This window comes from Aethalodelphis obliquidens, unplaced genomic scaffold, assembly GCF_003676395.1.
Source record: "Aethalodelphis obliquidens isolate GAN/ISIS:26980383/991018 unplaced genomic scaffold, ASM367639v1 scaffold5, whole genome shotgun sequence".
Taxonomy (NCBI): domain Eukaryota; kingdom Metazoa; phylum Chordata; class Mammalia; order Artiodactyla; family Delphinidae; genus Aethalodelphis; species Aethalodelphis obliquidens.
This window is the reverse complement of record NW_020837949.1, coordinates 45,296,111-45,324,091: the sequence shown is the minus strand read 5'-3', so window position 1 is coordinate 45,324,091 and position 27,981 is coordinate 45,296,111. Positions and strand designations below refer to the sequence as shown.

Below are 27,981 nucleotides of genomic sequence, written 5' to 3'. Positions count from 1 at the left end.
AGTGGAGGTTGATGGTCTGGTTGGGGGCAGTCTCACTTGCGGTGCTTATGCTCTCTTGGGGCCTGATGGCCTGTCGTTTGTCTGAGTCCTTCAGAGTGAGTCCTTGGGGCGTCTCATGGCCACGTGGACCCTGCTGTGGTTGAGTTTCTGCATGTTAGTTCAAAACACATCACGCTGGGCATTTGACAATAAGAACTAGCTTCAGGGCTCCCCTGGTGGCGCAGCGGCTGAGAGTCCGCCTGCCGATGCAGGGGACACGGGTTCGTGCCCCGGTCTGGGAGGATCCCACGTGCCGCGGAGCGGCTGGGCCCGTGAGCCGTGGCCGCTGAGCCTGCGCCTCCGGAGCCTGTGCTCTGCAGGGGTGAGGCCACATCGGTGAGAGGCCCGCGTACCGCAAAAAAAAAAAAAAAAAAAAAGAACTAGCTTCCACTTATGTTTTCCAGATGTGTGTGGGCTGCAGAAGCTGCAGCCACGTACATTTTGCCCGGTCTCCTTTGGAAGCATGGGTGTACTCAGTGTCGTGAAGTTGAGAAGAGTTGTTGGCCTCCCTTGGGAGTTCAACCCATGGCAGTGGCCCAGCAGCAGTGTCTAGCTTCTGGAAGACAGAGGTCAGCATTGGGTCTCGTTGGGCTGAAATCAACATGTTGACAGGGCTGTGGTCCTTCTGGAGGCTCTAAGGGAGAATCTGTTTCCTTGTCTTTTCTAGCCTTTAGAGACTGCCCACATGCCTTGGCTTGTGGCCCCTGTTTTCCGTCTTCAAAGCCAGTAACATGAGCCGGGTCCTTCTCAGGCTCTCATCTCTCTGATTGTCCCTTTCTCCCTTTTCCGCCTCCTTCTTCCCCTCTGAAGGACCCCTGTGGTTCCATTGTGTTCACCTGGATAATCCAGGGTAGCCTCCCCATCTCAAGGTCAGCTGACCAGCAACCTTATCTCCACTGACCAGCAACCTGATCTCCAGGAATTCCCTTTCCATGTAACCCAACATGTTCACAGGTTCCAGGGCTTAAGACAAGGGCATCTTTAGGGGTGGGCATCATTCTGCCTGCCACAGAGGGCAACTGTTTTTTTCTTGCAGTGTTTAAAATCCTTTTTGGTCTCATGATTTTTAAACTGTTTACTTTTACCCTCTCCCTTTCTACCACTCCCAGGAGAAATTTTGTTGTTTTCACCTTATCCAGCCATTCTCCCCTGCTTGTCTGACTGTCTTCATGTCTCTCTCTTTTTTATGTGGGTCATGTGTGGGAAGGGAACCAGGAAGACCCACGGCTGCACGGTCCCTGGGAGCTGCGGGATTAGGCCTGTAGAAGATGTCTGGCTATGTGGCTGTCATGGTGTATCCAGTGAGCTCAGGGCAGTTGTGAATTTCATGAGCATCGATGGATTTCACCCTGGGGAAGGTGGATGTTTTCCCAGAATACAAGCTGAAAGTGTGATAGAATCCATGGAATTGCAGTTTAATTTCGTTGGGTTTTTTAAAAGATGTTTTAAACTGGGTGTTTTGAAAGCGGAGTGGAATAGATGTTGCTTTAGAATCTGTCTCGATTCTTAAGCGTATAGTTTGTCAGGCCTAGAAAGATCCTTGGGATCCAAGCCCTTTATTTGGCAGGTGGGGAACAGGGCCCAGGGAGCAGAGGGGAAGTGGCTCACCTGAGCTCTTGCAGGTGTCGTACGGTCCTTTCATAAGCTCTGTTTTCACTGTCTGGCTATGTTGAGAGCTTTTTCTCGAAATATGTATGGTCTTTCCTGTACTCAGTATAAGCCTGCAGCACAGTTGTCATCCGTCAGCATGTGACATCTTATTCCTCACACAGTCGTCCCTTGGTTTTGGAGAGGCCTGATTTCAATCCCTGAGCTCATGGAGTTTGTCCTCAAAAAACCCCCATCAATTCACAGAAATATCCATTTATTCAATTAACTTATTAACAAGTTTTTAATGAGTGCCGTAGTGTGTCAGAGCCAGCTTGTACTGGCTCACAGACCTGACTGTTGCCATGTCTTCCTGACGTCATTGTGGTAGGTAGCTTGAAATGGGTCATGGTAGGAATATTTACACCATGGGAATTGACAAATGCTGCAAATTAGCATCCCCCTTCCCTGGAGAGCCGGTTGTTAACTTCTACCAGCACGCCACCCGTGATGGCCTACTATGTGCCAGATGCAGTTCTAGCCACTGGATATTCCACATGGATGAAGGACCACGTCTCTGCCCTCTTGGAGTGTATACTTCTGATGGGGAGAGGCAGCCCATGACAGCAACCCAGTGAGTAAATATATAACAAACCTGGGTGCCACGAGGAAAAGTAATTCAGGGAAGTGTGATGGGGAGCCCTGGGTTTGGGGCTGCTGTTCTACAAAGGGAGAGCTGGGGAAAACCTTTCTGAGAAGGTGATGTGAGAGGAGACCAGAAGGAAGACAGGGAACCAGCTTTTGATCCCTGGGAGCAAATGCAAAGAGAGCAGCCGTGCACAGGCCCTGTGGTGGGAACAGGGTGCTTGTTCAGGCTGAGTGGATGAGGGGGAGAGGTGGAGAGGGAGGGGAAGAGCGAGCAGGGGCCTGGAGGCTGCTGAAGGTGCTGGCTTTGCCTCTAGGTGATGCAGGAGCCTTTGGAGGTCGGGCAGAGGCATGGCCTTCTTGACTTGTGCTCAGCAGGGTCCCTCTGGCTGCCGGGCTGGGGTTGAGAGTAGATTCCAGGAGACAAGGCTGGCAGCAGGGGGACCAGGCAGGGGGCGACTGCCGTCGTCTGGAGGAGAGCTGATGGTGGCTTGAACCAGGCAGGGTAGTGAAGGTGGCGAGATGTGGGCTGGGTTATCTCACACACACACACACACACACACACACACACACACACACGGACCCTCTGCTTTTCGAGTTAGCTTTATTCCACTTCACTTTCACTAAAGACCTATGTTAGCTAACCAAAATAAATCCAAAGAGGATTTTCACTTTTAAGGAAAAAGGCAAAAAGTGCAAGTGGTGATCAGCGTCCTGTAATGAGCCATTGCAAAGGCAGCTCGCACTCCGACCAGCAGCCAGGGCGGCACCGCCAAGCTCCTTCCCTGGGAGCCACGCTCAGCATCAGGCCGCCACAGCCCCGAACGGGTCTGCGAGCCTCTGTGCTTGATCTCGATGTATTTTGTGCCTCCATTAGCAAGATGTGTGCTAAGGTAATTGCTTCTTCACGTTACACCATCTCAGCTTGGGAAAGCTTTCCTAGGAACGCTCTACTTTTGGGTAGAAGGGGAAACCTGCCTATGGTAGAGTCAGCAGGACTTGACCCTGGATTAGATTTGTCTCGTTAGAGAACGAGAAGAGACAGGATGACTCCAAAGTTTTTGGCTGAACAACCGGAGGATGGAGTTGCCGTTCCCTGAAATGAGGAAGGTGGTGGGAGAAGCAGGTGTAGTCATGGGCACCAGGCCGCAGTCCATTGTCCTCCCTGCCAGGCCAGTGGTGTTTCTTTGTTGACTGGCCTCCCTGTGGCCTGAGTCAGAGACCATGTGTCTGGAATCCACAGATGTGAGCAGTCAGCGGTCTTGTGGTTCTCATTTCAGGCCCTGTTGATGCTATTGTGACAGGACAGTTCTCTTCTGGCCTCAGGGTCTTACTGAAGCTGTGAAGAGTTTGTTTCTCACACCAGGACTATTACTAGAGCCCACGTAATAGGATTGCTCACGGCTGTTCTCTGAGGACAGTGAAAGCAATTGTCTTGCCTTTAAATCGAGCACTTATTTTTCCTGTGTTTGCAGGTTGAATGTCTGCCTTGGTCAGATGTCCAGCCCTCTCTGGGCCTCTGTGCTCCCGTCTGTAAGGGAAGGGTTGGATGGACTGCTCTTCAGGGGCTCCTCCGTCTCTGACATGCCCCTCATCCTACACTGTACACATGGCCTTGGGCGTGTCCAGGCCAAAGTTCCACCTTCTCTGCGATCCAGGAATCATAGTCTATTCAGCTGGTCTCTGATGTTCATCTTGTGTAAAGAATGAGCATGTAAACGGGGCCCTGTGCCTTGGGAGTCCCTCCTAGATGGTGGGCTCCTCTGAGCTCCTATAGTAAAACGATACAGGACTCAGCAACGCAGATTCGCCCCCAGCCCCGAGCATGAGGGTCTGTTGCTGGAGGCCTGATGATCTCCTGTTCCGGCTGCAGGGTTTTGTCTGGGAGGCTGGCTGAGTGCTGCATCGTGCCACCTCCAACCCCTTTGCCTATTACTTGTTGAATGATTTCTGTCTTAGGTCAAAGTGCCAAGAACAGCTGTTCTCAAACTGTGATCCCTGGACCAGCAGCACCTGCATTGCCTGGGAACTCGTTAGAAACACAACTTGTCTGACTTGCTGAACTGGAACTTTGGGGGTGAAGCCCAGCAGGGTGTTTTAACAAGTCCTGCAGGTGATGGGCTGCAGGCTGAGTTTTGGGAACCAGTGCCCCGGAAGCTGAGCCTGAGTTGGAGGGTCAGGTGCATGTAATCTGTTGGGCGTGTGCTCTCAGGAGAAAGGCAGCGAGGGAAGCAGGACAGGAAGCAGGGGAAGGTCTCGGCGGGGATGTGGAGGGTCAGGTGGCTCCCACAGGGAGATGAGCGTGGGAGCTGACCCAGAGCTGCTCCCGCCTTTAAGCTAGGAGAGGGCTTTTCTTTCTTGTGTCAGTCATTGGCTATGCGTGGCCCATCCTGGGGTGGGGCGGGCAGTGTGCCATCTCCTGGCTGAGTTTTGCGAAGGAGAGCTCTCTGGAGAAGGGTGCAGCTGTGAGCCTTTAGCAGCCAACGTGGATAGCAGCTGGGATGGGTGCGCCAGTCAAGGTCATGTGTGGGGGACACCTGCATCTTCCACATCAGTTCTCATGGTTCCTTCTATACTCGCCCAACTCCCAGTGGGATAATAAAAATAGACCATCATCTCGAAGCCTGCTCATGGCCGTCACTTCTGGCGCACGGGATGTCCTGGTGAGGCAGGCCAAGCAGGGATCATTTACAGGTGAGGGGGAGACTGGAAAGAAGTTCAATATAAGCCCCCAGACAGCCCCTGCCGTCACGACCCCCACAGCTCGCGTTGCAAGAGCACCATGTTGACCCATTGCTGGCTTCAAGCTGGATGATGCCCTGCTGTCTCGGTCAGACAGGAGGTGTCCCTGAGCTTTCGCCCAGATCTGGCACTGGGGATGTGGAAAGATGAGATGGCTCCCTGCTCTGAAGCCAAAGGCCCGCTGAGGCTGTATGTACTTGAGTGCTTAACTGTGGCCCTCAGAGGAGGGCCGGCAGCAGGTGGAGGTGCTGTTGGCAGGGCAGGAGGGCCTTGGGCTTGGAGAGGCCGTGTTTGATGCCAAGACTTGATGGTGCACTAGTAACACTGGGCGAGGAATAGCTGTGATTAGCCTGCCTTGTTCTGCGCGGATCTCTGCAGCCTGGACACAGACACAGCCCCACCAAAGCATCCATGTGTGACAGCTCTGTGTCAAGGCCTGTAGTCAATTCCAGGGACACAGTGACTGATGAAGGGTGTGCCCGCATCAGGTTTTCGGGTTTTGCAGGAGAATGGACAGTAGGTGGCAGCAGATCTTCATCAATCTTCAGGACCCCAGAGACTTTGGTTGGCCCTGTTGTGTGATTTCAGCCAGCAGACACTCACCAGGCCCCTACCAACGATGACATGATGACACACTCAGGTGGGAGAGAGATGAATGAGGTCCAATCCCTCCTGAGTCCTGCCCACTCCCGGGCTCCAGATCACTAGCCAGGCCTGTTTGCATCCTGAGAGGGAGTGACTGATGCCACCTGGGGCCTGGCAGAGGCTGAGCAGAGGATGTGGCATTTGTGGTTTATTGACTGTTCCCCATATCCGAGCATTGAGAGTCTGACAGCATCTGCGCTGCATGGGATGAGTAATGGGTAGAATTTCCATTTTAATTTGTCTCTGCACGTTATTTGGACTTTATGTCAGACTAGGGAGGTTTGAAATTAGCTGAGTCTTGAAACATACACAACACACAGTTGCTTTCCCGTGTGCCAGAAACCCCGCGTGAACAGGTGGCCTGCCTGGGGCTCCTGTGCTGGTCCAGCTTCCCCTTCACACCTGCCATCAGTGCCCTGTGCCTAGCTGGTTCTCCTTCCCACCTCTTACCCACATTCACCCTACATGTGTGTCCCCGGTCCACGGTGGAATGCCTTCTCTCTCCTCCGAATGCCGGCCTCTCCCTAGCACGTCCAGGAGTTTAAACAGGAGAAACGGCTCCAGCGCACATTACAGGCCACTCGGAGCCCTCCAGGAGCAGGGTTGATGCTCTCACCCCTGTGCTTTAATTATAGCTGCTACCTACCTTCAGTTCAAGGGTTTCTGAGTCTTTGATCCAATGCATCCCCCAGGGGAAAGAGACTTCTCATGAGTCAGATTTCCTTCGAGATCAAGAAAGTGTAGCTAGAGAGGCACCTCTCCTTGGAAGGGTGAATGATCTCATTTTGGACATTAGGATGGCAGCTGTGAGATCCTCCTCTGCACACAGCTGGGCCTTGCCAGCTCTGCCCTAGGCCCAAGTCCATGGCACGCAAGCTGGGAAGATGTTCTGTGCAGGGGAAGCCGCTGCTGCTAGATGGGAAGAAGCTGTTAAGTCTCAGGGATAATTTTGGGAGGTAAGTGTCAGAGAGCAGGGGAGGGGTATGGAGACTCTTATCTCCTGGGTGCTTTTTTCCTCTCACTCCAAGATGCTTACTGGCTGGTCTGTGAGCTAGCTTCCAGCAGACCCTAGCTACCAGAACCCCAAAGAGAGGCCCATCTGGAGATTAGCAACAGGGTCAGGATGAGAGTGAAGCAAGTGAGGTATCGCAGGGGCAAAATTTAAGGAGGCACTCACTCTTACGGTGTTTCAGCTGCAGTGTAGGCACCTCCATGAACCTTGAGACTGAGTGCCTCCTTAAATTTTGCGTCCTAGGTACCTTGTTATGTTTCACCCTAATTCTAGCCTGGTCCGAAGTCTGGCTGCTTCTCTTCTGCTTCTCAGTATCATGGGTAATCCTCAATAGAGCATAATGATTTGATAATTCATCTCTACTTCCATGAACTCTTTGAGGATTGGAGTGGGCCTTACTTCTTCGTTGTTCTTGTTTTTCCTAGCTATGTCCCTGGACCTGGCAATCTATATGGAGCAAATGAGAGAATGTACATAGTAAGGAGAATGAAAGGGAAAACCATGCTGATCTGTTTGGGACAGTGTCATGAAACTTAGGTTGATAATCTTTAATAGAATTGGAACCGTCCAAACTTTATCTTCAAGTTCACTTGTCAGCATTCATTCATTCACTCATTTATTTTTTATTCATATATTCATTTAACTGTGATGTCCAGTATTGAAGTCATCTTGAACGTTGCCTTCTTTAGGAAGCCTTTCTGATCTCTTCCCTGCTCCTATACCCGGACGTGATCCCCTTCTCATACCTCTCACAGCACACGTCACTCTGGAGACCTGACAGGCTGCCATGTTTCTCCTCCTGGGTTGTCAGCTACCTGAGTATGGGGGTGAGTCGTCTGTGACCCTGCCTCCCTCAATTTTGATCAGAATTGTTCCAAGCTTATTGGATGGAGCTGAATTATTGGCATGGCCTTGTGGGAGGGGGAGGTGAAATGTGAAGTCTTCCCCTTCATTCGAGGGACACACAGGAGAGTGGGACTAGTGATTTAGCAAACAGGAAAGTCACCTGAAAATAGGAGACAGATCTGTCCCAGAGCCAGAAGGATGGTGCCCATTGAGGCGCCGTAGGATCTCGGAGGGGGCGTTGCTGTTCCTGGGCTGGGCCTTGAAGTCTGAGCGGGGTTGGAATAGACCAGTTGGGGGCCAGCCAAGGGCCTCACTGCTGTGCCTGACATACTCATCACTCTTCTGCACCTTCCTCCAAGCCTGAGATTTTTTTGGGGTGGGGGGAAAGTTTGCCCATGTCCCCGGGGATCTCATTCCTAAAGACTAAAGCAGCTCCCTTGCTCTTCCTCAGCCCTTTTTTTTTTTTTCCCCCCTGGGGCCTGCATTGGGTTCTGCTGCATTTGCAGACATTTTTGGATAATGTGCACTTATGGTGGCTCATGGAGAAAGAGGCTAATCTCGTAGCTTTCCTAAGGATTGGGAAAGGGCACTGATTTAGGGAAAAGATGGGCATCCCTGTTCTCACCCCAAGTATAACCCTGACAGGCTGGCTACCTTGGGGCCTGGGTGGAGCGAGCTGAAGTCTTTCCCTGGCCAAATCCTGTTGCGTCCTCCTAGAGTGGACCTTCCCTCGTGACTCCTCAGCTGGTTTTCCTAAACAGTGGCCATGACTCACTTGGGCTGGTGCCTCTACCTTGATGCTGAGTTCTGTCAGGGGCATTTGGGGCAGAATTCTTCAAATCACAAAGATGACCCGCCAGGGCCGTCTCCTGTGTGTGTGCCTCATTCCAGAAAATTCTACTTTGTTTTCTCTACTCATTGCACAAGAAGTTACTAAAACCATGGGATTCCTTCCATTTCCTGTAGGGGCCGGTTTCGTGGCCATGGGTCCCTCAGAAGTAGAGCCTCTTCCCGATAGAGTAAACAGTTTTTGATCTCTATGTAAATACCTGTCATTTAATTTTATTCAGTTCAACAATGCATTTATGGAGTTTCTCTTGCTTGTTCGAATAGTGCTGGGGAGAGATGCTGAAGATGTGGCTCTTGCCCCAAAGAGGCCAAGACCTCCGTACACATAAAATCATGATTAAAAAAAAAAAAAAGAAGAGAAAGTGACAAGCAGACAGGGCAGGTGCCATGGAGCTGGAGTCTAGATTGTTTGAAGGATAATTAAGCTGTTGATATTACTGAATAGTCATTCTGTTGCAAGAGCATTCGATGTATTACCTCGTTTAATTCTGACAGCAACACTAGGAGGGTTATCAGCTCCGTTTTACAGATGGGAAAACTGAGGCACAGAATTACCAACCAGCCTGAGTTCATGCAGGCAGTCTGGCTCTAGGGACCTCAGTCTTAACCCCTATCCTCAAGCCCCTGTCTGAGGAAGGAGGACTCATGGGGAGCTGACATGGGCGAGGACTTAGAGGGTTGGTCTGGTGATTCAGGGAGTGGACGCATGCCAAGCTGAAGGGCCAGTGTGAGCAAGTGTGAAGAGTCAGGTGAGGTGGTGTAGCTGGAACCCAGGGCATGTGTGGGGACCAGGAGGAGAGGAGACTGGAGGACTGGACAGTGCTTGAGAGCCAAGCTAAAGAGCAGTAGAGAGGAACAGAAAGGTTTCTCGAATTTTTGGTTAGGTGGTGGTTGTTTTTTTTAACTGGTTAGAGCTGTGCTTCAGGGAGACTAGTCCAGGAGCGCTGCAGAAATGACAAGGGTGACCAGTAGCAGGAATCTGACCGAGAAGGTGGGGTGGGCCCTGACCCGAGGAGCAGGAGATCTGGGAGGAGAATCCTTGGGACTTGGTGTCCAGGGAGGTTGTGGGCCTGGAGGGCCGGGAGACTGGGCATGCGGATGGCAGGGAGAGGGGACCTGACTGGGGGAGGCACTGGGTCAGGAAGCAGATGAAGAGGCTGTTCCTGGAGATGTCCAGTGGAGCTGTTGTTTCCACAGTCAGGAGTGGGGCAGAAACGCAGATCCTGGGCAATGTTGCATGAGAGGTTGGGAGGGGACATCTGGGAGGGGCTGGCACGGGGCTGAGAGTTGAAGTACTTGGAGGGGTGGACATGGCCAAAGGTGCAGGATAAAGGTGCCAAGGTCAGAATCCTGCAACGGGAGAGCCACATGTTTGACGTGGTAAGGAAGAGGGGTGGTCAGAGCAGAGGAGGACTTGGGAGGTGAGGGAGGAAAGGGTCTCCAGGAAGCAGGAGGTGTGGGCAGCTTCGGAACCTTAGTGGGGAGATTGGGAAGGTCACTAGGTCTGGTGACAGAGTGGCTTTGGAGAGAACACTTTCAGTAGGGACTTGGGGGCAGAAGGTCACCTGCAGCAGGGTGAGGACACGCACGAGAGCATGCAGCTTTTTAAAAGAAGTTAGAGGGCTTCCTTGGTGGCACAGTCGTTAAGAATCCGCCTGCCAATGCAGGGGACATGGGTTCGAGCCCTGGTCCGGGAAGATCCCACATGCCGTGGAGCAGCTAAGCCCTTGTGCCACAACTACTGAAGCCTGGGCGCCTGAAGCCCATGCTCCGGAATAAGGGAAGCCACCGCAGGGAGAATCACGCTCACCGCAACGAAGAGTAGCCCCCGCTCGCCGCAACCAGAGGAAGCCCGTGTGCAGCAACAAAGACCCAACGCAGCCAAAAATAAATAAATCTATAAAAGAAAAAAATAAAAGAAGTTAGAGGGGATGAGAAGCATAGGGACAGGATGGCTGCTCAAGAGGGTAGAGGGTTAGGGCACAGGGTCTTTCTCTCCAGGATGGGAGAGATAGGAGCACCTTTGTAAGCCAGGGGCTGGGCGGCAGGAGCAGAGGGGAGAAACTGATCATTCGTAGAGACTCTGAGGGGACAGGAAGTGTGGGCCTGGGCGGGCCCGGGAGTGGGCAGCGGCCACAGTAGCCAGATTCATCTTCTGCCAAGCTCCACAATGATAATTGATGTCCGTAATGACCGGCCCGGGGCATTACAAGTTCCCAGAGTACCTTTTAAATCCTCAGTGAAAGAGCCAGTTCTGCTCAGCAGAGTTTCTGAGGTATTTGAAATGTATTCCAATTAAGCAAATCTTTGTTAAGTGACTGAGGACTGCTGTTTGGGAAACATTGCATTTTATTGTGTTCTGAGACTTTGCAAGGTGGCGCTCCATCTTTAATATATTTAGTAACCCAGCATGGTGAGGCTGAAAGGGCCCGAGATTTAGAATTGGACAGATCTGTCCCTTACTAACAGGGTGACCTTGGGCACAGTGTGTGTGTGTTTTCAAAAAAATCTTTACAACTTACTTTCTTCATCTACAAAATGGGATGACATACCTACTTTTATGTGTATGTTATCTTTATGTTATGAAGAGTAAATGAAATAATGTATGTAAAACATTTGGCCCACAGTAGCTACTTTAATAAATACTTGCTTTCTTTGCTGCTGTGTAGTTAGCCCAAGCACGCTGTTTCTTGAATGGATGGACGTGTTCCTGAATAAATGAACATTTTGTAAGAAAGGGATGGGAAGTGAGATTAGAGGCAGATTATACAAGATGGTGATGGTTAAAGAGAAAAGTTGAGCCCCACTGTGTGGGCTACAGCCGAGGGCAGTGAGGAGTGTGGGCTGGGTTCCCTGACTCAGGCACGGAGCAGGCCCTCCTCCGCAGGGCATGTCCACCCTGTGCACTGAGGGCCCAGGTGAGGCGGGGGCCACTTGGATGTGCGCTCCCGCCTTTCTTTTCCTTCAGAAGTTCTCCGGAGGCCAGGCCTGGACGGCGGGCTGGCACAGTGAGCTGCCCTTGCCCGGGCCCGCACGGCTGTGGTCCACGCTCTCACGGCTTCTACTCCAGGCCTGGGGCTTCATTAGATTCCTTGGTGGAGTGTAGGGAAAGGGGAAGTCCATGATGGAGGATGGCGTTCCTAGAATTGATGATGACGCTTCCTTTGCTCCCAGTGTCACTTTGTTTGGCCTTCTCCCTTCTTCTTTTGAATGAGGAAAAAAAAAAAAAATTGAGCAAACTAAAAAAGTCATTGACAGAAACCAAACCCAGAACCCGTCTGGGGACTGGAGGCTCTTTTGCAAGGCTTAGAGCTGCCTCGTTTTTCTTAATCACCTCCTCATGGAGCAATGACACATTGAGTGTTCATGTTCCAGAAGCTACTATCCAGAGAGCAGATGAACTTATAAGGGCATTTCAACAAGTGTCTAGGAGCCAGTGCCAGGAACTGCCGAGGAAATCCAGCCACACGCCTCTACAGCTCAGAGCCTCTTCACCCCCGACCCTACACGGTGTATTAAAAGAAGAAGAGAGAAGTTGAAAGTATCCATGCTAGATAAAAACCAAAACCGGACCTGGCCCATTAAAGGCATTATGAATGACGTATCATTCTTCTCTTTCAAGAAAATAACTCCAAAATAGTACACTTATCAGACGCAGGAATCTGGGAGAGCTTACACAAGGATCCTGGTTTTAAAAAGTGTTGTCCGACCAATAAACCCCCCATGGATTTTGTAAGAGGCTGTTACTGTTCTTAGGAGTTAGGCTGATGTAACATCTGCAACTTGCTTTCAGATATTATCTTTTTTTTCCAGCAAAAAAAAAAAAATGTGTGTGTGTGTTTGTGTGTATTTGGAGAGAGAGAGAGAAGGAGAAGTAGAGAGGGAAAGCAAATAAGGCAAAATATTAACAATTCGTCCCTGTAAGTGAGGGGTGTGTCAGTGTTATGGTATCAATCCTCTCCACTTTCCTGTAGATTTAATACTTCTCAGAATAGAAAGGGCAAGTATGTATGGAACAAATGGGAAAAATGAAGTCAATAGGATCTATTTTTTGTCTCTCAGAAAAGATCATGAAGAATGTAATAGGGTCATAGTGGGTCACTATGGAATGGTGGCATCCGGGTGAGGTGACGGTACAGACACAAGGCTAGCCCAGGAGACACCGAGGAATCACCCCGACACAGCCCCTTCCTTGCTGTATATGGGCATCCTCGAGCCCTTTGACCTCCGAGGAACCAGTGGCTGTGACAGAAGCAAGAGCTCATATATGTTTTCCAGTGGCACAGAAAGCAGCTTCGTTTGGTGTCATCCTGGTGGGCACTGCGAAGCCCATTCCTACCCTCCCTCACCAGATCCATCCTCCCCCACCCACGCTGTTGCACCTGGAATGCGCACGCCCACAGCCTGGCCGCATCTTCCCGCTCCATACCTTCCGGATGTTTTCTCGAAACTCACAGTTCCTTGATTACACCCACATCGCGAAGCTCAGTGTGACATTTCCAACAGGAGACTGCCGGACGTGGGTCCAGCTGCTACACATGGTTTTTCTATTTGTCCTGGAAAAAGCTCCAGATACCTTTGGTCAAAGCTCTTCCCGTTGGCCGTGCTCCCTCGGACCACTGCTCGCCCACACGGTCCAGCAGGGGCTGCAGTCTGCAAGTCCCTGCACGTCCACCCTGCCAGGAATAGGTAACCTTGGCAGAAGGGAGTGGCCTGGAGAAGCAAGGACTCCGGGGGTGGGGGGGGGGTGTTGGAGGGCGTGTGCTTTCAGTCTCCTGCCTGTGTTATTTGCATTTAGATCCCTAGAAACCAAGGGAGTCAGAGCCTTGCCAAAGGGCTTCATTCCACTTCTGCAGAAGTTCCACTATTAAGGAGAAAAGAGAATGTGCTGCTTTGATTTTTCTTTTTTTTTTCCTCCTTGCAAACTCACATGGAATATTGTTACCTCTTAAGGATCTGGGAAGGAATACTTGCCCTGTGCTAAAATTCTCAGTCCTCAGGTCCTGACTTCTTTGTGAGGTGGGTCCTGCGCTCCCCTGCTTTAGGGCTCATGGAAAGTTCCAGCACAGATTCCCCACCTTTGAGCAGCTGTGCTTATCCACATCCCAGCTCCCACTGAATACCCGCCCTGCTAGGCTCTCCACCTGAGAAACCCTCATTAGAGGCAGGGGTGGTAACCCCAGAGGGGTGGGGAGGAAAGGCTTCCACACTCTGGTTGGTACCCGGGGACCCTCGCACCTCATTTCAAGTGCAGACACTACCTGGAGAGGCACAGGGAGGCCACCTAGCTGGCCCAGGGACACATCTAATTTTAGCCCAGGGTGTGTGTGTCCTGACGGGGGCCTGCTCACCCATGGAAATCCCACAGCTCTCCGGTTTTATGTGTGTGAGTGCTGTAATGCTCAGAGTTTGCAAAGCTCAATTGGGTTTAAAGCAACATTTCTTTCTCCTTTTCCTAAGAAGTGCCCAGAAAACAATCAGTCCTCTGTGTTTTTGGTGTAAATCAAAATTTCCTAGAGATTCCTTTTTTGTGTGTGTGATGGGGCAGCATGGGGTGGAAGAAAGGGGACCTCTGTGAGCCAGTCTCGGCTGGACCTTTCTCTGTACGAACTTAGACAAGACAATTACAGGGTGTCTGGGGTGGAGGAGACTTCGGGACATCTCTTGGTGGGTCACTGGGAACTCCTGGATCAGCCAAATAAAAAAGAAAACAAAAGAACAAACTCCTTGGGTCCAGGTTCAGATCCAAACGTTGTGAGCCTGAAACTTACACAGTTTGGGTGCCTCTTGAAGACAAAGAATATAAACTTACCTCATTTTTGTAAATTTGACAAAAATAGAAGACCATGCCAACATGTGCTAGGGCCTCTTGGAAGGGCCTGTGCAAGGGAGGGCCCCTGAAGCTTAAGCCCCATTAACTTCCTGGTAAATCAGACACTATTCAGGTTGTTATTATTTTTCTGGCTAAGTAAGAACATTAAAACAATTTTGTAAAATTTAAATATAGATGTAATCTTGAAAGAAAAGTCCAGCCTTTGAAATACATAAATTAAGCCTCAGGGAAGAGTCACAGTATTGTATGGTCCCCGTTTGGCCACGGGTCTGTGTGCCGTGGACTGGTTTGTGTTGGACGATTTTCGATTTTCTGAGCCTCAGCGTCTTCAGTTTTGAAAATAAGGCTAAAAAGTCCCTTTGCTACCCCACACACAGGCTTTCTGTGAGAAGTAAATTAAAAACTATGCTTTCAAAGTGCTTGGTAAAGTAGAAATAAACACCCAGATAAACAATTCCTATTGTAAGGACAAAACTTAGAACCCTTAGAATGTCACAGAGAAGACAGTGGAAGCCCAGGGAAGGTGAAGATTCATCCATGTCTGCTGGGGGAAAGACAGGAGCTCCGGAAAAAAAGTTAAGTGTACGCCTCCGCACCCTTTCTAAAAGTAAACGCACCCCCGTTGCTTTGTCTTCAAATTGGTATGAAGTTAACCTCGGACCCAGACAGTATTGTTTCAGACTTGCTGCTTATGGCTCTTCTATTAATGCTTATGCAGGGGAACGTTTTGTGAGTTTAAAATGAAAATATTTCTTCCCAGAAGTTGTTTTACGCCACCCTTTGGCATATTTTACCAAACAGAACCTGAGTGGGTTTAATGTTTAATGGGACTTGGAAAAAGTCGGCCTCTCTTGTTGGGACAGCTCCTTCCCTGGATGCGTTGGGCTTTACTAAGGCAGTGAAGAGCAGTCATGGTGCCAAAAAGCAGTTTCTCCTAGCAGCTAAGTAAACATCTTCGCACAGCTTTCCAGTCCACGATGGAAACCAGCGGCAACTCTTACGGAATGTCTTTCAGGCGCACGTTAGAACCTTCCCTTTTATAACTCCAAGTGTGACTTTAGACTTCCTGGGACCGGGCCAAGGTTGTAGAGGCAATCCTTTCCATCCTGCGCTGTCACATGAGCCTCAGGGAGGGCGGGGCCCGGGGGAATCTTTGTCTCTGAGGGAACCATCCTATTAGGCCCTCACTCCCCTGCCGGGAGCCCTCATCAGAGGCAGCCTTAGCGATCCCACCTGCTGGGTGTGCAGTCTGGGGCGCACACCAGGAGGGGGCGGGGCTCACGGCGTGGGCCCGTTACCACCTCATGTCTCTCGCTCCATCCCTGGTCACTGGGCTCATCCTGCATCTCACAATGGCTGGGCTTGGCTGAGCTACGCAGCCAAGTGCTGGTGGGCAGAGCAGAGGAGGCGAGACCAAGAGGAAGGAAGGTCGTGGCTAGCAACGTTGTGCTTGCTGAACTGCACAGTTGGGGTGAATGAGTGGTTACGCAGTGGGTCTGTCCGTGTCCCAGAGTTGTACTCCACAGAGGCCACTTGTCCTTCAAGAGGGTATTTTTCTTTTCCTGGAGCCACCTTTTCACCCCCTGTTGAGCAGTGCCTGCCTCTCAGCACCCGTTGCCATGTGGAGCTGAGCCCAGCCACACCCGGGAAACTGCAGGCTGAGAGAAGGGCAGAGCGATAGGAGCTGGAGGAGCCTGCAGTCCTGCCAGTGTGCATCCCTTACGGGAGGAGCGACCAGCCAGTCCCAGTGCATTCTGGGTCTTAAGGAAACACAGTCAGTGGCTCCAGCGTCCAGCACGGGATAGATGAAAATGAGCTGAGGTGAGAGTCTGGGGCCTGACATTCTATTTCTGCTTTGCCCACGACCCAGGGGTTCTTGGTAGAAGCTCTGCCTTCCATTCCCACCCCTGCCAGACTAGACAGTGTGGGTTAGCCCTTCCATCCCTTCCAGAGGGATCAGCCTTATCTAGGTGAACCCTGAGTACTCCTCAGCTTCCAGAGGGAGCATCCATTAAACACCAGCTGTATGCCAAGGCCTCGTGCCAAACTTCAGTAACATGAAGGAAGGGCACAGCTGGTACAGCTTTGTTTTGCCAGTTGTGTGCCCATGCAGGAACCCTCCCAGTCTGATAACCTGGTGACCGGGGTAAATGTCTTCTCTGTTCCTGAAATGTGCCAGAAACCAGCCCAACTCAGGGAAGGAGAAATGTTGGACTTGGTTTTGGATCTTGCTCTAGCTGTGCACACTTCTGGCCGAGGATGTTTTCCAAAGCCTGTGGGGAGGGGTGCATACGGAAGGAGAGTTAAGCTGGTAAATCGTCACCCTCAAAGAACAATGGTTCAGGAGGCGAGAGTACAATGTGTGTTCTCTCGCGCTCCACAGGCTGAGCCGAGTGCTTTTCCAGGAGGATGCAGGGCCATCAGGGACCCCTCCCCTCCCAGTCCGTGCTCACCGAGTGACCCCTATCTTCGTCCAACCTTTGTCCAACCCGGATGAGAGAGTCTTGGCTATGCGGCCCAATTCCCAATGAAAGTTTTTCATTAGTTTCAGGAAGATAATTTATTTGGGCCGAATTGCTCAGGCAGATTGCTTTCACAGTATTCCAAGCAGAGCACTTTCTCACAGGAAGTCTCAGACTAGGCAGTTCCAGTCAGGTTTTCCACATCCTTAAGAGAAAGGAGAGAGGAAAACAAAAAGATTCCTTTTATATGTTGATGGTCAACAGCTGGAGAGCTGGCAAGTGCCGGGTATAAAACTGAGATCTGTGCACTTGATGACTTCTTGATAACCCAGCCCTTAATGAGACCTCATGTTCTTTGACGGCTTAGTTTTAAAAATGCCTGTGGATGTGACAGCCCAGGGAGGTGGAGCGCTTCCTGCGGCTGGGACTCGGATCGCCTCGGGCTGAGCACTGGGCGGTGGAGACACTGGAGGAGCCCCCTTGCTCCCTCCAGAGCGCAGTTTCCTCATCTGTAAAACCGAAGGTTATGGCAGGTGGCTCCTGAGCGCCTTCCAGGTCTAACTCACCGTGATTCTGTACCTCGTCCTCATCTGGGGGAGCTTGGGTGAGCCTCTGCAGGAAGCCAAAGGGCAGGAACGTTGAAATCTTTTCTTCTCTGGAGAATTTTTTTAAAAGTTCTTTTTACATTAGTTTGCCGTCAGGGATCCACCTCACTGAGGCTTACCCCTCCCGAAGTTCAGTCTTTGATAAGAGCCTTGAATCATAAGGGTTGTGCAGAGTCACTGTTGGGAAGGCAGGGAAGGAACACGACACAGCACAGCCGTTGCTCCTAGGGCGCCTCCTAGGTGCCTGCCAAGCGCACAGATGGCCAAACAGCGCCTGCGGGTAGGCATGCGGTGGGCCCGAAGAGCTGAAACCCAAAATCCCTGGAGGTGATGGCCGTTGCAGCTTCACAAAGATGATCCTGGTCAAAGGGAAGTTGAGACGTGAGGCAATCAGTCTATTGCCAGATGATGCCAGTCTTCTCTGGCACGAGCTGGACCTGCGGCTCCTCTGTCCAGTTTCGGTATGTCCATTGACAACTGCACAGCCCTCTGCTTCATTACCATCGAAGCTTCTTGTTTATTCCAAAAGGATGTTCTTTTTGAAGCAGGGTAGTAGAAAGAGTGGGGAACCTGGGTCAGGAAACCTGGACTCTGGCCCTGGGGTTGCCAGTTTCACTTGTCTCATTATACTGCCTCTAGCATATCTCTGGTATAGTTCTGAATCTCGTGGGATAATGGACATCCTCATCAGGCTACTGCCTCCAGTGGGGAAGCTTCCAAAGCTTCAGTTTTAGGATGCTCTGTAGGCTTCAAATATGTACGTATCAAGTAAAGCAAAACCCTTCCCTTCCCTTGAGCTTGCTAAGTTTTAATTTTTTTAAATTTATATGAGTATTTATTTTTATCAAATACTTTTTCTTCATCTATTGAGATTGTTTTACATATCTTCCCTCTTTTGGAGAACTTCTAGGTTTTCTAGGGAATTATTAGATTTTCTAATGTCAAAATATTCTTGCATACCTACTTGGTCAACATTTTTTTAAACTCATGGCTGATGAAGTGGTCTTTTAGTTAGTTATTTATTGAATTTATTTATTTTTTGTGGCCTTTTATTTTAGTTTACAGTTTTGCACTTACGTTTACAAGTGTTAGGTTTTTGGAATCAAGGTTATACTTGCGTCATTGATCATCATCATCTCAGCTAACACATAGTAATTACTCTGTCGGATACTATTCTCAGCATTTGACATACTAACTTGTTGAATTCTCACCACAAACGTTTGAGGTAGGACTATTATTAACCATTTTACAGAGGTTCACGATGGCTAAATTTTCGTGTTGAATCGCTCCTTTTGTTATTCTGCAACAAGTAGGTTTATCACTAATAATGCTTTTTATCGGAGAGTTTATTTTTATCCGATAGCATTTAGCTACATTTGCATTTAAATGGTTGGCATACAAGTGATATATTTTTTCCCCATGCTTTATTGTTTTCCTTTGTGTCATGTATCATGTGAAACAGCATATTGCTAATTTAAAAAATCAATCTGAGTGTGTCTGTCTTTTAACTGGCAAGTTTAATTTATTCACCTTTATTATAGTTACTGATATACTTGAATTCATTTGTCCTGTTATATTTTACACGTTGATCTTGCCATACTTTTCCTTTCTTTTTTTCCTTTTTTTTTTTAAAGATTTTTTTTGATGTGGACCATTTTTAAAGTCTTTATTGAATTTGTTACAATATTGCTTCTGTTTTATGTCTTTTGGTTTTTTGGCTGTGAGCCATGTGGGATCTTGGCTCCCCGACCGGGAATCGAGCTTGTATCCCCTGCATTGGAAGGCGAAGTTTTAACCACTGGACCGCCAGGGAAGTCCCTTCCTTTCTTTTTCAACTTAACCATTTTAAAGTGAACAATCCAGTGGCATTTAGTGCATTCACAAATTTGTGTAACCACCACCTCTACCTAGTTCTAAGACATTTTCTTCTCTTCAAAGTAAAATCTCTTCCTATTAAGCGGTTTCTCCCCATTCCTCCCACTCCCAACCCCTGGAAACCACCAGTCCACAATATTTCACATAAATGGAATCATATGTGACCTTTTGTCTCTGGCTTCTTTCACTTAACATAATGTGTTTTTTGGTTTTGTTTTTTATAAATTTATTTATTTAATTTTATTTTTAAGGCTGCATTGGGTCTTCGTTGCTGCACGTGGGCTTTTCTCTAGTTGCGGTGAGCAGGGGCTACTCTTCGTTGCGGTGCGCGGGCTTCTCATTGCAGTGGCTTCTATTGTTGCAGAGCACGGGCTGTAGGCACACAGGCTTCAGTAGTTGTGGCACGTGGGCTCAGTAGTTGTGGTGCATGGGCTTAGTTGCTCTGCGGCATGTGGGATCTTCCTGGACTAGGGCTCGAACCCGTGTCCCCTGCATTGGCAGGCAGATTCTTAACCAGTGTGCCACCAGGGAAGCCCTAACATAATGTTTTTGAGATTTATCCATGTTGTAGCATGTTATCAGTACTTCAGTCTTTTTTATGGTGGATTAGTATTTCAATGTGTGATGTGTAACATTTTGTTTATCCACTCATCCATTGGTGGACATTTGTGTTGTTTCCACCTTTTGGCTATTGAGAATAGTGCTGTTATGAAGGTGTGTCCCTTCATGTTTTCAGTTCTTTTGGGTTTATACCTAGGAGTGCAATTGCAGGGTCATATGTTAATTCTATGTTTAACTTTTTGAGGAACCGCCAGGCTGTTTTTCACAGTGGCACTTTCTTGTGAATTAACTGACACGTGTTCTTCTTTCTTCTGCTTTCTGATTTGGAAGTTATATACTATCTTTTTACTCTTTTAATGGTTACTCTTAAATTTTGATCATAATTGACTTAAAGTTTTAAGTTTAATCACTATCTCTACCCCCTCAAAAAATGCAAAGATTTTAGAAAGCTTTAATTCTGATCATTTCCCCTTCCCAGGTTCCCTGTTTATTGTTGTCTAGTATTATCCCTTTGTTTTTAACTCCCCCAGATTAGTTGCTATTATTTTTATTGTCAGCTCTTCTTTAGGTTTATCTAAATGTTCACAGATTGCTTTTCTGCCATTGCTTGCTGCATCCTGCTCTTTCTTTCTGGGTTCAGTTTTCTTCTCCTGAAGTAAGTCCCTTAGTCATACATTCAGTGAAGGTCTGTGATGGTAAACTTTTTTAGTCTTTGTCTGAAAATGTTTTCATTTTGTCCTTACCTTTAATATTTTGAATACTAAAGATGTCTTTTGCTAAAGTAATTGTTGTTTATGGATAACCTATCTACCTTTTCTCTAAGATTTTTCTCATTGTCTTTGGTATTCTGGTAGTTTTAAGATGACATGTCTAGGTGTGCATTTACTTTCATGTGTATCATTTGAGACTTATTATGTTTCTCTGAGGATTCATGTCTGGTGGGTTCTTAGCAGTTATCTTTTCAATAATCTCCTTTCTCACATTCTCTTTATTCTCTCCTTCTGGGACTCCTTTCAGATGTATATTGGACTTAAAATTTTTTCCCTCCATGTCTCTTACTTGTTCTTTCATATATTTCGTGTCTCTTCTGATGGAGTTGCATTCTTCACTGTATCTAATCTCCTTTTTTAAGTTTACCAGAAGTTTCCCCCAACTTTGAAAAAGTTCTAACCCATAGAAAAGTTGAAAGCATCGTACGTGAAACCTACCTTCTGCAATTCTAAGATTTTTTTTGCACTTGTTTTCTCTCTCTTTCTTTCTCTCTCCTCTTCTTCCCTCCCCCACATTTTTGATGACTGATTGAAAGTAAAATTCAGATACCATGGCATTTCACCCCTAAATATTTCCGCTTGCATCTCCTAAGGACAAGAACATAACCCCAGCACCATTATCACATCCAAGAAATTTCACATTGACTCAGTGACATCCGCTAACATAAAGCCCATAGTCAAATCTCTCCGAAATGGCTCCAAAGCGCTCTTTGAGACTTTAGTTTTCCAACCCAGGATCCATTTAAGGTTCACTCATATTTGGTTGCAATGTCTCTCTAGTCTCTTTTACTCTCAAACAACTTCCCTCCTTTTTCAGTTTTTCATGGTGGGTGTAGGCTTGGTGTCTCATAGAATGACCACATTCTAGATGTATCTGTTTCATTATTGGATTTATGTCAAACAGTTTTTGGCAAGGACAATACATATGTGATGTGATGTACTTCCCAGTACATCACATCGGGGGCACGGTAACATCAGTTTGTTTTATTTTTGGTGATGCTAAGCTGGGTCAGTCCGTTAGGGTTTTGCCAATCTCTCTGTTATTGGAATTAATGAGGAATCTGTAACTTTCAGACCATATGACTATCCTGTGCCTCAGAAACCTTTTAGCCCATGGTTTGAACATCCATTGGTGATCTTTTCCCGTATTAGGAATTTATAAAATCACGATTTTCTAACTTTTGTCGTTTTATCATTCCTTTTCCATTTATTAGTAGTTGACAGTGTTTTACAGAGAAGAGCTTTCTGTTATCTATCCCTGCCCTCCTTCCTCCTCTAGAAGCAGACTCGTGGATTTAAAAAATATGTATTTGATATGCTATTTTCCATCACCATCATTATATGCCCCAGAGTTTTCTTACTTCCGTGACTGTATTTGCTTTTCAGAGTTGCCCATTCTTTTCTCAGAGTGTCTGTTTCTTTTCGCATGATTTCCATTCCTTTTTTAAAAAGTTCCCCTACTCTCTCTAATTACAGCCTCTTTTAGATTGCTGTTCTATTATCTCAAGTTCTTAGGAATCCTACGTACTGTGTCAGCTGGCTTTCACTTACGGTGGATCGTTTTCTCACATATTTAACAGTTTTTTGTTTTGAGCATATTTTCAGTGGGACTTAAAAAAAAACAACAGCTCTCCCTCCTCCGGGGAATCTTGTGTGACCTGCTCTGTAGAAGTGCCCCCAGATGATTTTACATGGCTCGAGTTAAGGTGTGCTGGCATATCACTGGCTCGGGAAAATTGTATGTAACTTTCTTATGTTCTGGATTCTTGTGCTGTATGCGTGGGGTCCATTCACACTGGCTTCAGTGTTTCCATCGAATAGAATGTATAGTAAGTGATCAGTATCTTTCTTCTCATGGAATATCTTTCTTTTGTAATCATAACTCATTTAGCCAAGTATCCAGTACCAAACACAGAGGAAGGAGCATCTCCTTGTCTGATTTTAATGCTGAGAGCCGGTGAACTGTTCTGAGTGTTGGGTGTGTAAGCAGTTGAGCATCTCCAAGAATAACGGGACCCAGGCACGTCAATCCTCTCAGAGCCCCTGCACCTGGTCATGTTCCACAGCGAGTGGTCTTGCTCAGGCTTTCCCCAAGGTACAGATGAGGCATCTGATACCCACAGAGGTAGGTGACTTGCCCAAGGTCACTCAGAGTCGGGGGGATCAGAGACAAGAACTCTGGTCTCTGAGTGGCACTTTCTACCCACCCGAGACCCAGTGATCCAGGGATTGAGTCCTGGCCCTACGTAGCCCCCGACACCTGCGATGCCCTGGCCCTTGCCCCTCCCTTGGGGGCACGAAGAGGAGCTTGGCTGGGAGGTGGAGACCTCAGACCCCGCAGGCAAGCGCGTGTTTACAGCCTGGCTCCCGAGGATTTATTAGATGCGCACTTGGACACACGCCTCCAGGTCATATGCACAATCGCATTTTTAAAAAGTGTTTTGAATCCTTGATTTATCTTTTTGTCATTGTTTTTCATAATAGTTTTCACTCAAAGGCAAGAACATGCTTTTAAACTGACCTTTTAAACTTTGTAATGCTTATGCCACAAAGGGACACATAAAAGGAACAATAGGGCATTCCCTAAGTGTGAGCATTCCTGAAGTCTCCTCTGTTGAAGAGATCTATGGGAAAAGGCACAAAGCATCTGAGCTGGGCTCTCGCAGCTGATGGATGGTCTAGGGTGGACGTCTCATGACCGGGAAGAGGCCCAGCTGTACCCTACACAGCGGGAACATCATCCCCGCCCTCTCCTCACGGCGCGTGGCCATCCGCGTGCCCCTGCGGCTTTGCCCTTGGGAGCCAAGGGGACAACTTGGGAGGTTTGGACTTTGTCTCCTGGTCCACAGGAAGCCATGGAGGGTTCTGGGTGGGGAAGGGAAGCATAAAGTAGAAAACAGAGCAACACAGAGCATTTGGAGCCAGGGGCCTGGGTTTGAGCCCTGGCTCCGGCACCTCTAAGGCAGGTGACCCGTGTGAGTCACCTAGCTTGTGTGGGGGTCACTCTGGTATTGGCACCCATGTATGAAGCAGTGGCTAGGTGCTGGGCACGCAGGATACAGAGGCAGTCAAGGGGACCTCACAGTCCTTTGTTCCTCCGTGATTGTTTCTCTTACTGTGTGTATGTTTCCCATGGCTGCTACAACAAACTACCACAGTTTAGTGACTTAAAACGACATGAATGTATTATCTCACTGTTCTGGAAGACTGAAGTCTGAAATCAGTTCCCGTGGGCTGCAGTCAAGGTGTTGGCAGGGCTCGTCCTTTATCAACTGGAATCTGTTTCCTTGCCTTTTTCAGCTTCTAGTGACCACCCGCATTTCTTGGCTTGAGGCCCCTTCTTCTGTCCTCAAAGTGCATCACTTCAACCTCCGTTTCCATCGTCATCCTACCTCTCTTCTTCTGTGTCAGATCTCCTTCTGCCTCCCTCCTATAAGGACACTTGTGATTAGGTCGCCCCCACCCGGATAGTCCAGGCTACTTTCTTCCACTTCAAATCTTTAACTTAATCTCATTTGCAAAGTTCTTTTTGCCATATAAGGTACCATTTTCCATTTCCAGGGATTAGGATGCAGATATCTTTGGGGACCATTATCCAGCCTACCACAGCATGTCACAGTGCAATTTATGTCTGTTTATTGTACGCAACTGGGTCTCCCTGGGGCAGGGAGACAGCCCTGCTGGACAGCTGCCACATGTTTGCTAAGTGAGTGAAGAAATGAATGAATGCATGCTTTGCATTTGAGAGGAAGGTAACATTCCAACGGGGCTGTAGAGGATGAGTGTGAGCTTGCCAAGGGATATTCTAGGTGGAGTGAACAGCTTGTGAAAAGGTGTGGAGGCGTGGGCTGAGAAGTTAGCGTGGAGGACGTGCAGGTGGAGTGGGAGAGCGCAGAGGGAGGTGATGCTGGGGCGGTACGTAGCCAGGTCACAGGCAGCCCAGAGGGCACACTAATGGGCTTGGGCTTTGTCTTACGAGGAAGCAGTGTATGTCATGGTTGCTGCCATCATCTTCGGAGTCATTGCTTAGGTTCAGATCCCTGTGCTGCCACTTACATGCTGTGTAACCCTGGGGAAATTACTGGACCTCTCTGAGACTCAGTGCCCTGACTACTTCCTAAGGCTCTTTTGAGGAGCAGATGACTTTTGATGCCTGCAAAGCACTTAGCACAGTGCCTGCAACAGTCACAGGAATCAGAAAGTATTTGCCGCCGCTATAATTGCCATCATTGTTTATAAATATCATGTCTCTTGTTGATGACGATGTTGGGGAACCTTTGAAGAATTTCAGCCAGGCCGTGGCATGGTCAAGTTTGCTTTCTAGAAAGATGCCTTTGACACTCGTGTGAAGATGTGGGGACCAGCACCGGGTGGGGCATCACACGGGGGGTCAGGAAACCAGTTAGGGGGCTGTGAGAATGATCTGGGTGAGAGACGAAGAGGCAGAGAGCAGAGATGGGTCCAAGAGAGATGTTGTTGCCATCAGGGTGTTCCAGAGATGTCTTTTCTGCTGATGTTCCCAGCTCAGAATGGTGCAAGGTGGCTTTTAGAGACCATCTAGCACCTGCGCCTCAGTCCTTGCTTCTCAGACACCTTGCCTGAGTCTCTGGGTGAAATAGTGACACAGGGGATGGAAGGGATGGGGTCCTCGGCTTTAGTGGCAGTGAGGATGGGGGTGGGGCGAGGGGTGGCTGGCTGGTGGAGGCTTCTGATGAAAGTGCAGCTCCTTATTGCTGGGCCCTGGGGAGGGGGGCACAGTGTCTGTGTGCCCCCCCTCCCTTCTACATCCTCCTGCTGCCCCTCCGTGCCTTAGCTCCCCTTTCCAGCTTGTTCTCTCACCATTCCCCACAAGAACACTTGCAGAATCCTGGTAGCCTAGGGGCGTAGGAATTTTGTGGCTCTGAGTTGAGGAAAATGGGCTCAGCTGCGTGGGGGAGGATGAGGGGCCGCCTGGGAGGCGGGTGGAGGAGCTCTGTGTTCCAGCGCCAGAGGAAGAAACCCGGAGTCCAGAGCAGGACGTGCTCAGGGATTCGGTACTGCGCGTCCTCCGTGGTCTTCCACTCACGCCCCTTCATACATCTTCAGGAGGAAGCCAATTCAATAGAACCTACCGTGGCAAGATTATGATTGTTACTTCAATCATATCTTAGCCTGCAAGGATGTTGGAGGAAAATATATTTCAATGCCACGTTCAAAAGAGCTGTCATTTTTAACATTGTAAATGAATTTTTCAAGGGGGTGATGTAATGTTGTTATTTTTAATACATTCTTTTTAAAAAATGATTTTACTTCAGTTCAGATCGATGCATGCTGGAGGGAAAAAAGATCCAAAGAGAGCTGAAACACAGGTGGGCCCTTTAAAGAAAGCTCTGTGTGCACATCTCTGAATTTACAAGTCAGGACCACCGTATGTATTCTTTGGTGCATTCTTGAGGTTTCTGATAAATGGCTGCTGATAGCTTTACAAGAAAGCTGGGAGAAAGGAGACAAACAAAAAAATGAGATAAAATCTGTGCAGTGATTGCAGGAACTTGATGTGTGTGTGCACGTGCACGTGTGAATGTGTTTCCCAGCAGTATTACAGTGGCATCAGCAAATTAGCTTGCATTCGGTTCTCGGCAAGTGTCAAACTACAGGGTCCATCGACCTATATTGGTTGGTGTGTGTGTGTGTGTGTGTGTGTGTGTGTGTGTGTGTGTGTGTGTGTGTGTGCAGAATTGAAAAGCGCCCCAGAGGTGATTTGGTCCCATCCGATACGGAACCTGTGGCTCAGTGAGGGAGAGTGCTGGTGCAAGGCATACACAGAACCGGGCCAGAGCTGGAGAGAACCCACCTCCTGAAGCCCCATCCAGTACTCCTCCCACTCTTCTCTGCTGTTTGCATCTCTCTGTCATTCTCCTATGGTGCATTGACATTTCCTTTTTTTATTTCTAGGAGTAATCAGTTGCCAGCATCCAATAAGGTCGACGGTGAGCTCGGTGTGCTGCAGCTTGGTGGGTACCACTGGGGCCTCTGTGCTGTGCCCATCAGGGCCCAGGGGGTCTTCATTTGGTCTGTCTGGGAGGTAATGGGTGGTAGCGCTCTCTGCTGGCCTGGGGGTGGGGCTCCTTTCTTCCCACCTGACCTCAGGTAGGAGGGGCTGGCCCGGTGAGTAGAGCAGGCTTCTCTCTTTTTTGATTGATGTCCAAATCCGTCTTCCCCTGCCTATCTCTCCCGAAGAAGTCCTTATAAGAAGTCTGGACGTTTCTACATCCACACTGGGAGAGAGGGGGCAGAAAAGCCTTTTCTGCATTTGCAGGTTCTTTTAGGGTTACTCAGAACCTATAGAAGTCTCTAGAAGACAGTGCTCAGTCAAAATATTAGTATGTCTCTGCCTGGAGAAGCCTATCCTTTAAACATCTTCCCCCACATATCACTGAGGTGTAAAATACAAATCGTGAGGCACATCAGTGCACAAACCTTGAGTGTTCAGCTCAGTGCCCTTTCACATGTGTATACATCTGTGTACCCCCTCTGCAAGATCTAGATAACATGTCCATCCACTCTTTCGTTTTGAAGCCATCTTTTTTTTTTTTTCTCTCTCTTTCTGGAATTCTCTACTCTCCAAAGACTGATGGGTTTGCAGGACTTGGCAAAAGCCAAGAATAGAATAAAGGAGGACAACCAAGGACCAGACATGAAAGGACGAGGCTTGAGTGCCATTGACCTTTGCTCTCCTCCTGGAAGCCAGCAATTTACCTGTTGGACCATTTTGGCGTACAGGAGCTGAGAGCTGCTCACACCCTTTTCGTCTCCTTTTAAGCACTGCCTTCAATATGAAGGAGGAAAGCAGCTCGCCCTTTAGAAGTGACTTGCGTGAGACATGCTGGCAGTTTGCTTTGATGAAGTTGAAAGGCAGGGGCAGGCCTCCGAATGATGGAGGCAGGGGTTTGTTTATTCTGCTTAGTTCTTCTCAGAGGTAAGAGGAGTTCCTCAGAGGTTTGTTTTTTTTCGTTTTTTGTTTTTTTATTTTTGTCTGCGTTGGGTCTTCGTTGCTGCGCACAGGCTTTCTCTAGTTGCGGCGAGCGGGGGCTACTCTTTGTTGCACTGTGCGGGCTTCTCATTGCGGTGGCTTCTCTTGTTGCAGAGAAGCCACGGGCTCTAGGCGCGCGGGCTTCAGTAGTTGTGGCACGCGGGCTCAGTAGTTGTGGCGCACGGACTCAGTAGTTATGGCTCACAGGCTCTAGAGTGCAGGCTCAGTAGTTGTGGCTCACGGGCTTAGTTGCTCCGCAGCATGTGGGATCTTCCTGGACCGGGGCTTGAACCCGTGTCCCCTGCATTGGCTGCACCGCCAGGGAAGCCCCCTCAGAGTTTTAATCATCAGAAATGGCTGGTGGGATCATTTGGCCCACCCAGGAAGGGGCAGATTTCACTGGGCACACGGCTGTGCAGCATGAAAGCCGGAGCCGGGAAGGGCTGGCATCTGAAGCCTTTCTGTGAAGCGCTTTAAGATTTTCTAATGAAAGCCACT

At 48.8% G+C, this 27,981-nt stretch overlaps 1 protein-coding gene across 2 annotated transcripts in view; it reads left to right on the top strand.

The window, feature by feature from the left end:
* MINDY4 (MINDY lysine 48 deubiquitinase 4) overlaps positions 1-27,981 on the top strand; it is a 102,856-nt gene that overhangs the window by 27,721 nt on the left and 47,154 nt on the right. For both annotated transcript variants that reach the window (XM_027102265.1, XM_027102266.1), the window contains exon 6: positions 26,406-26,464. In XM_027102265.1, coding sequence (XP_026958066.1) covers positions 26,406-26,464 — 59 coding nt within the window. The remainder of the gene's footprint in view (positions 1-26,405; positions 26,465-27,981) is intronic.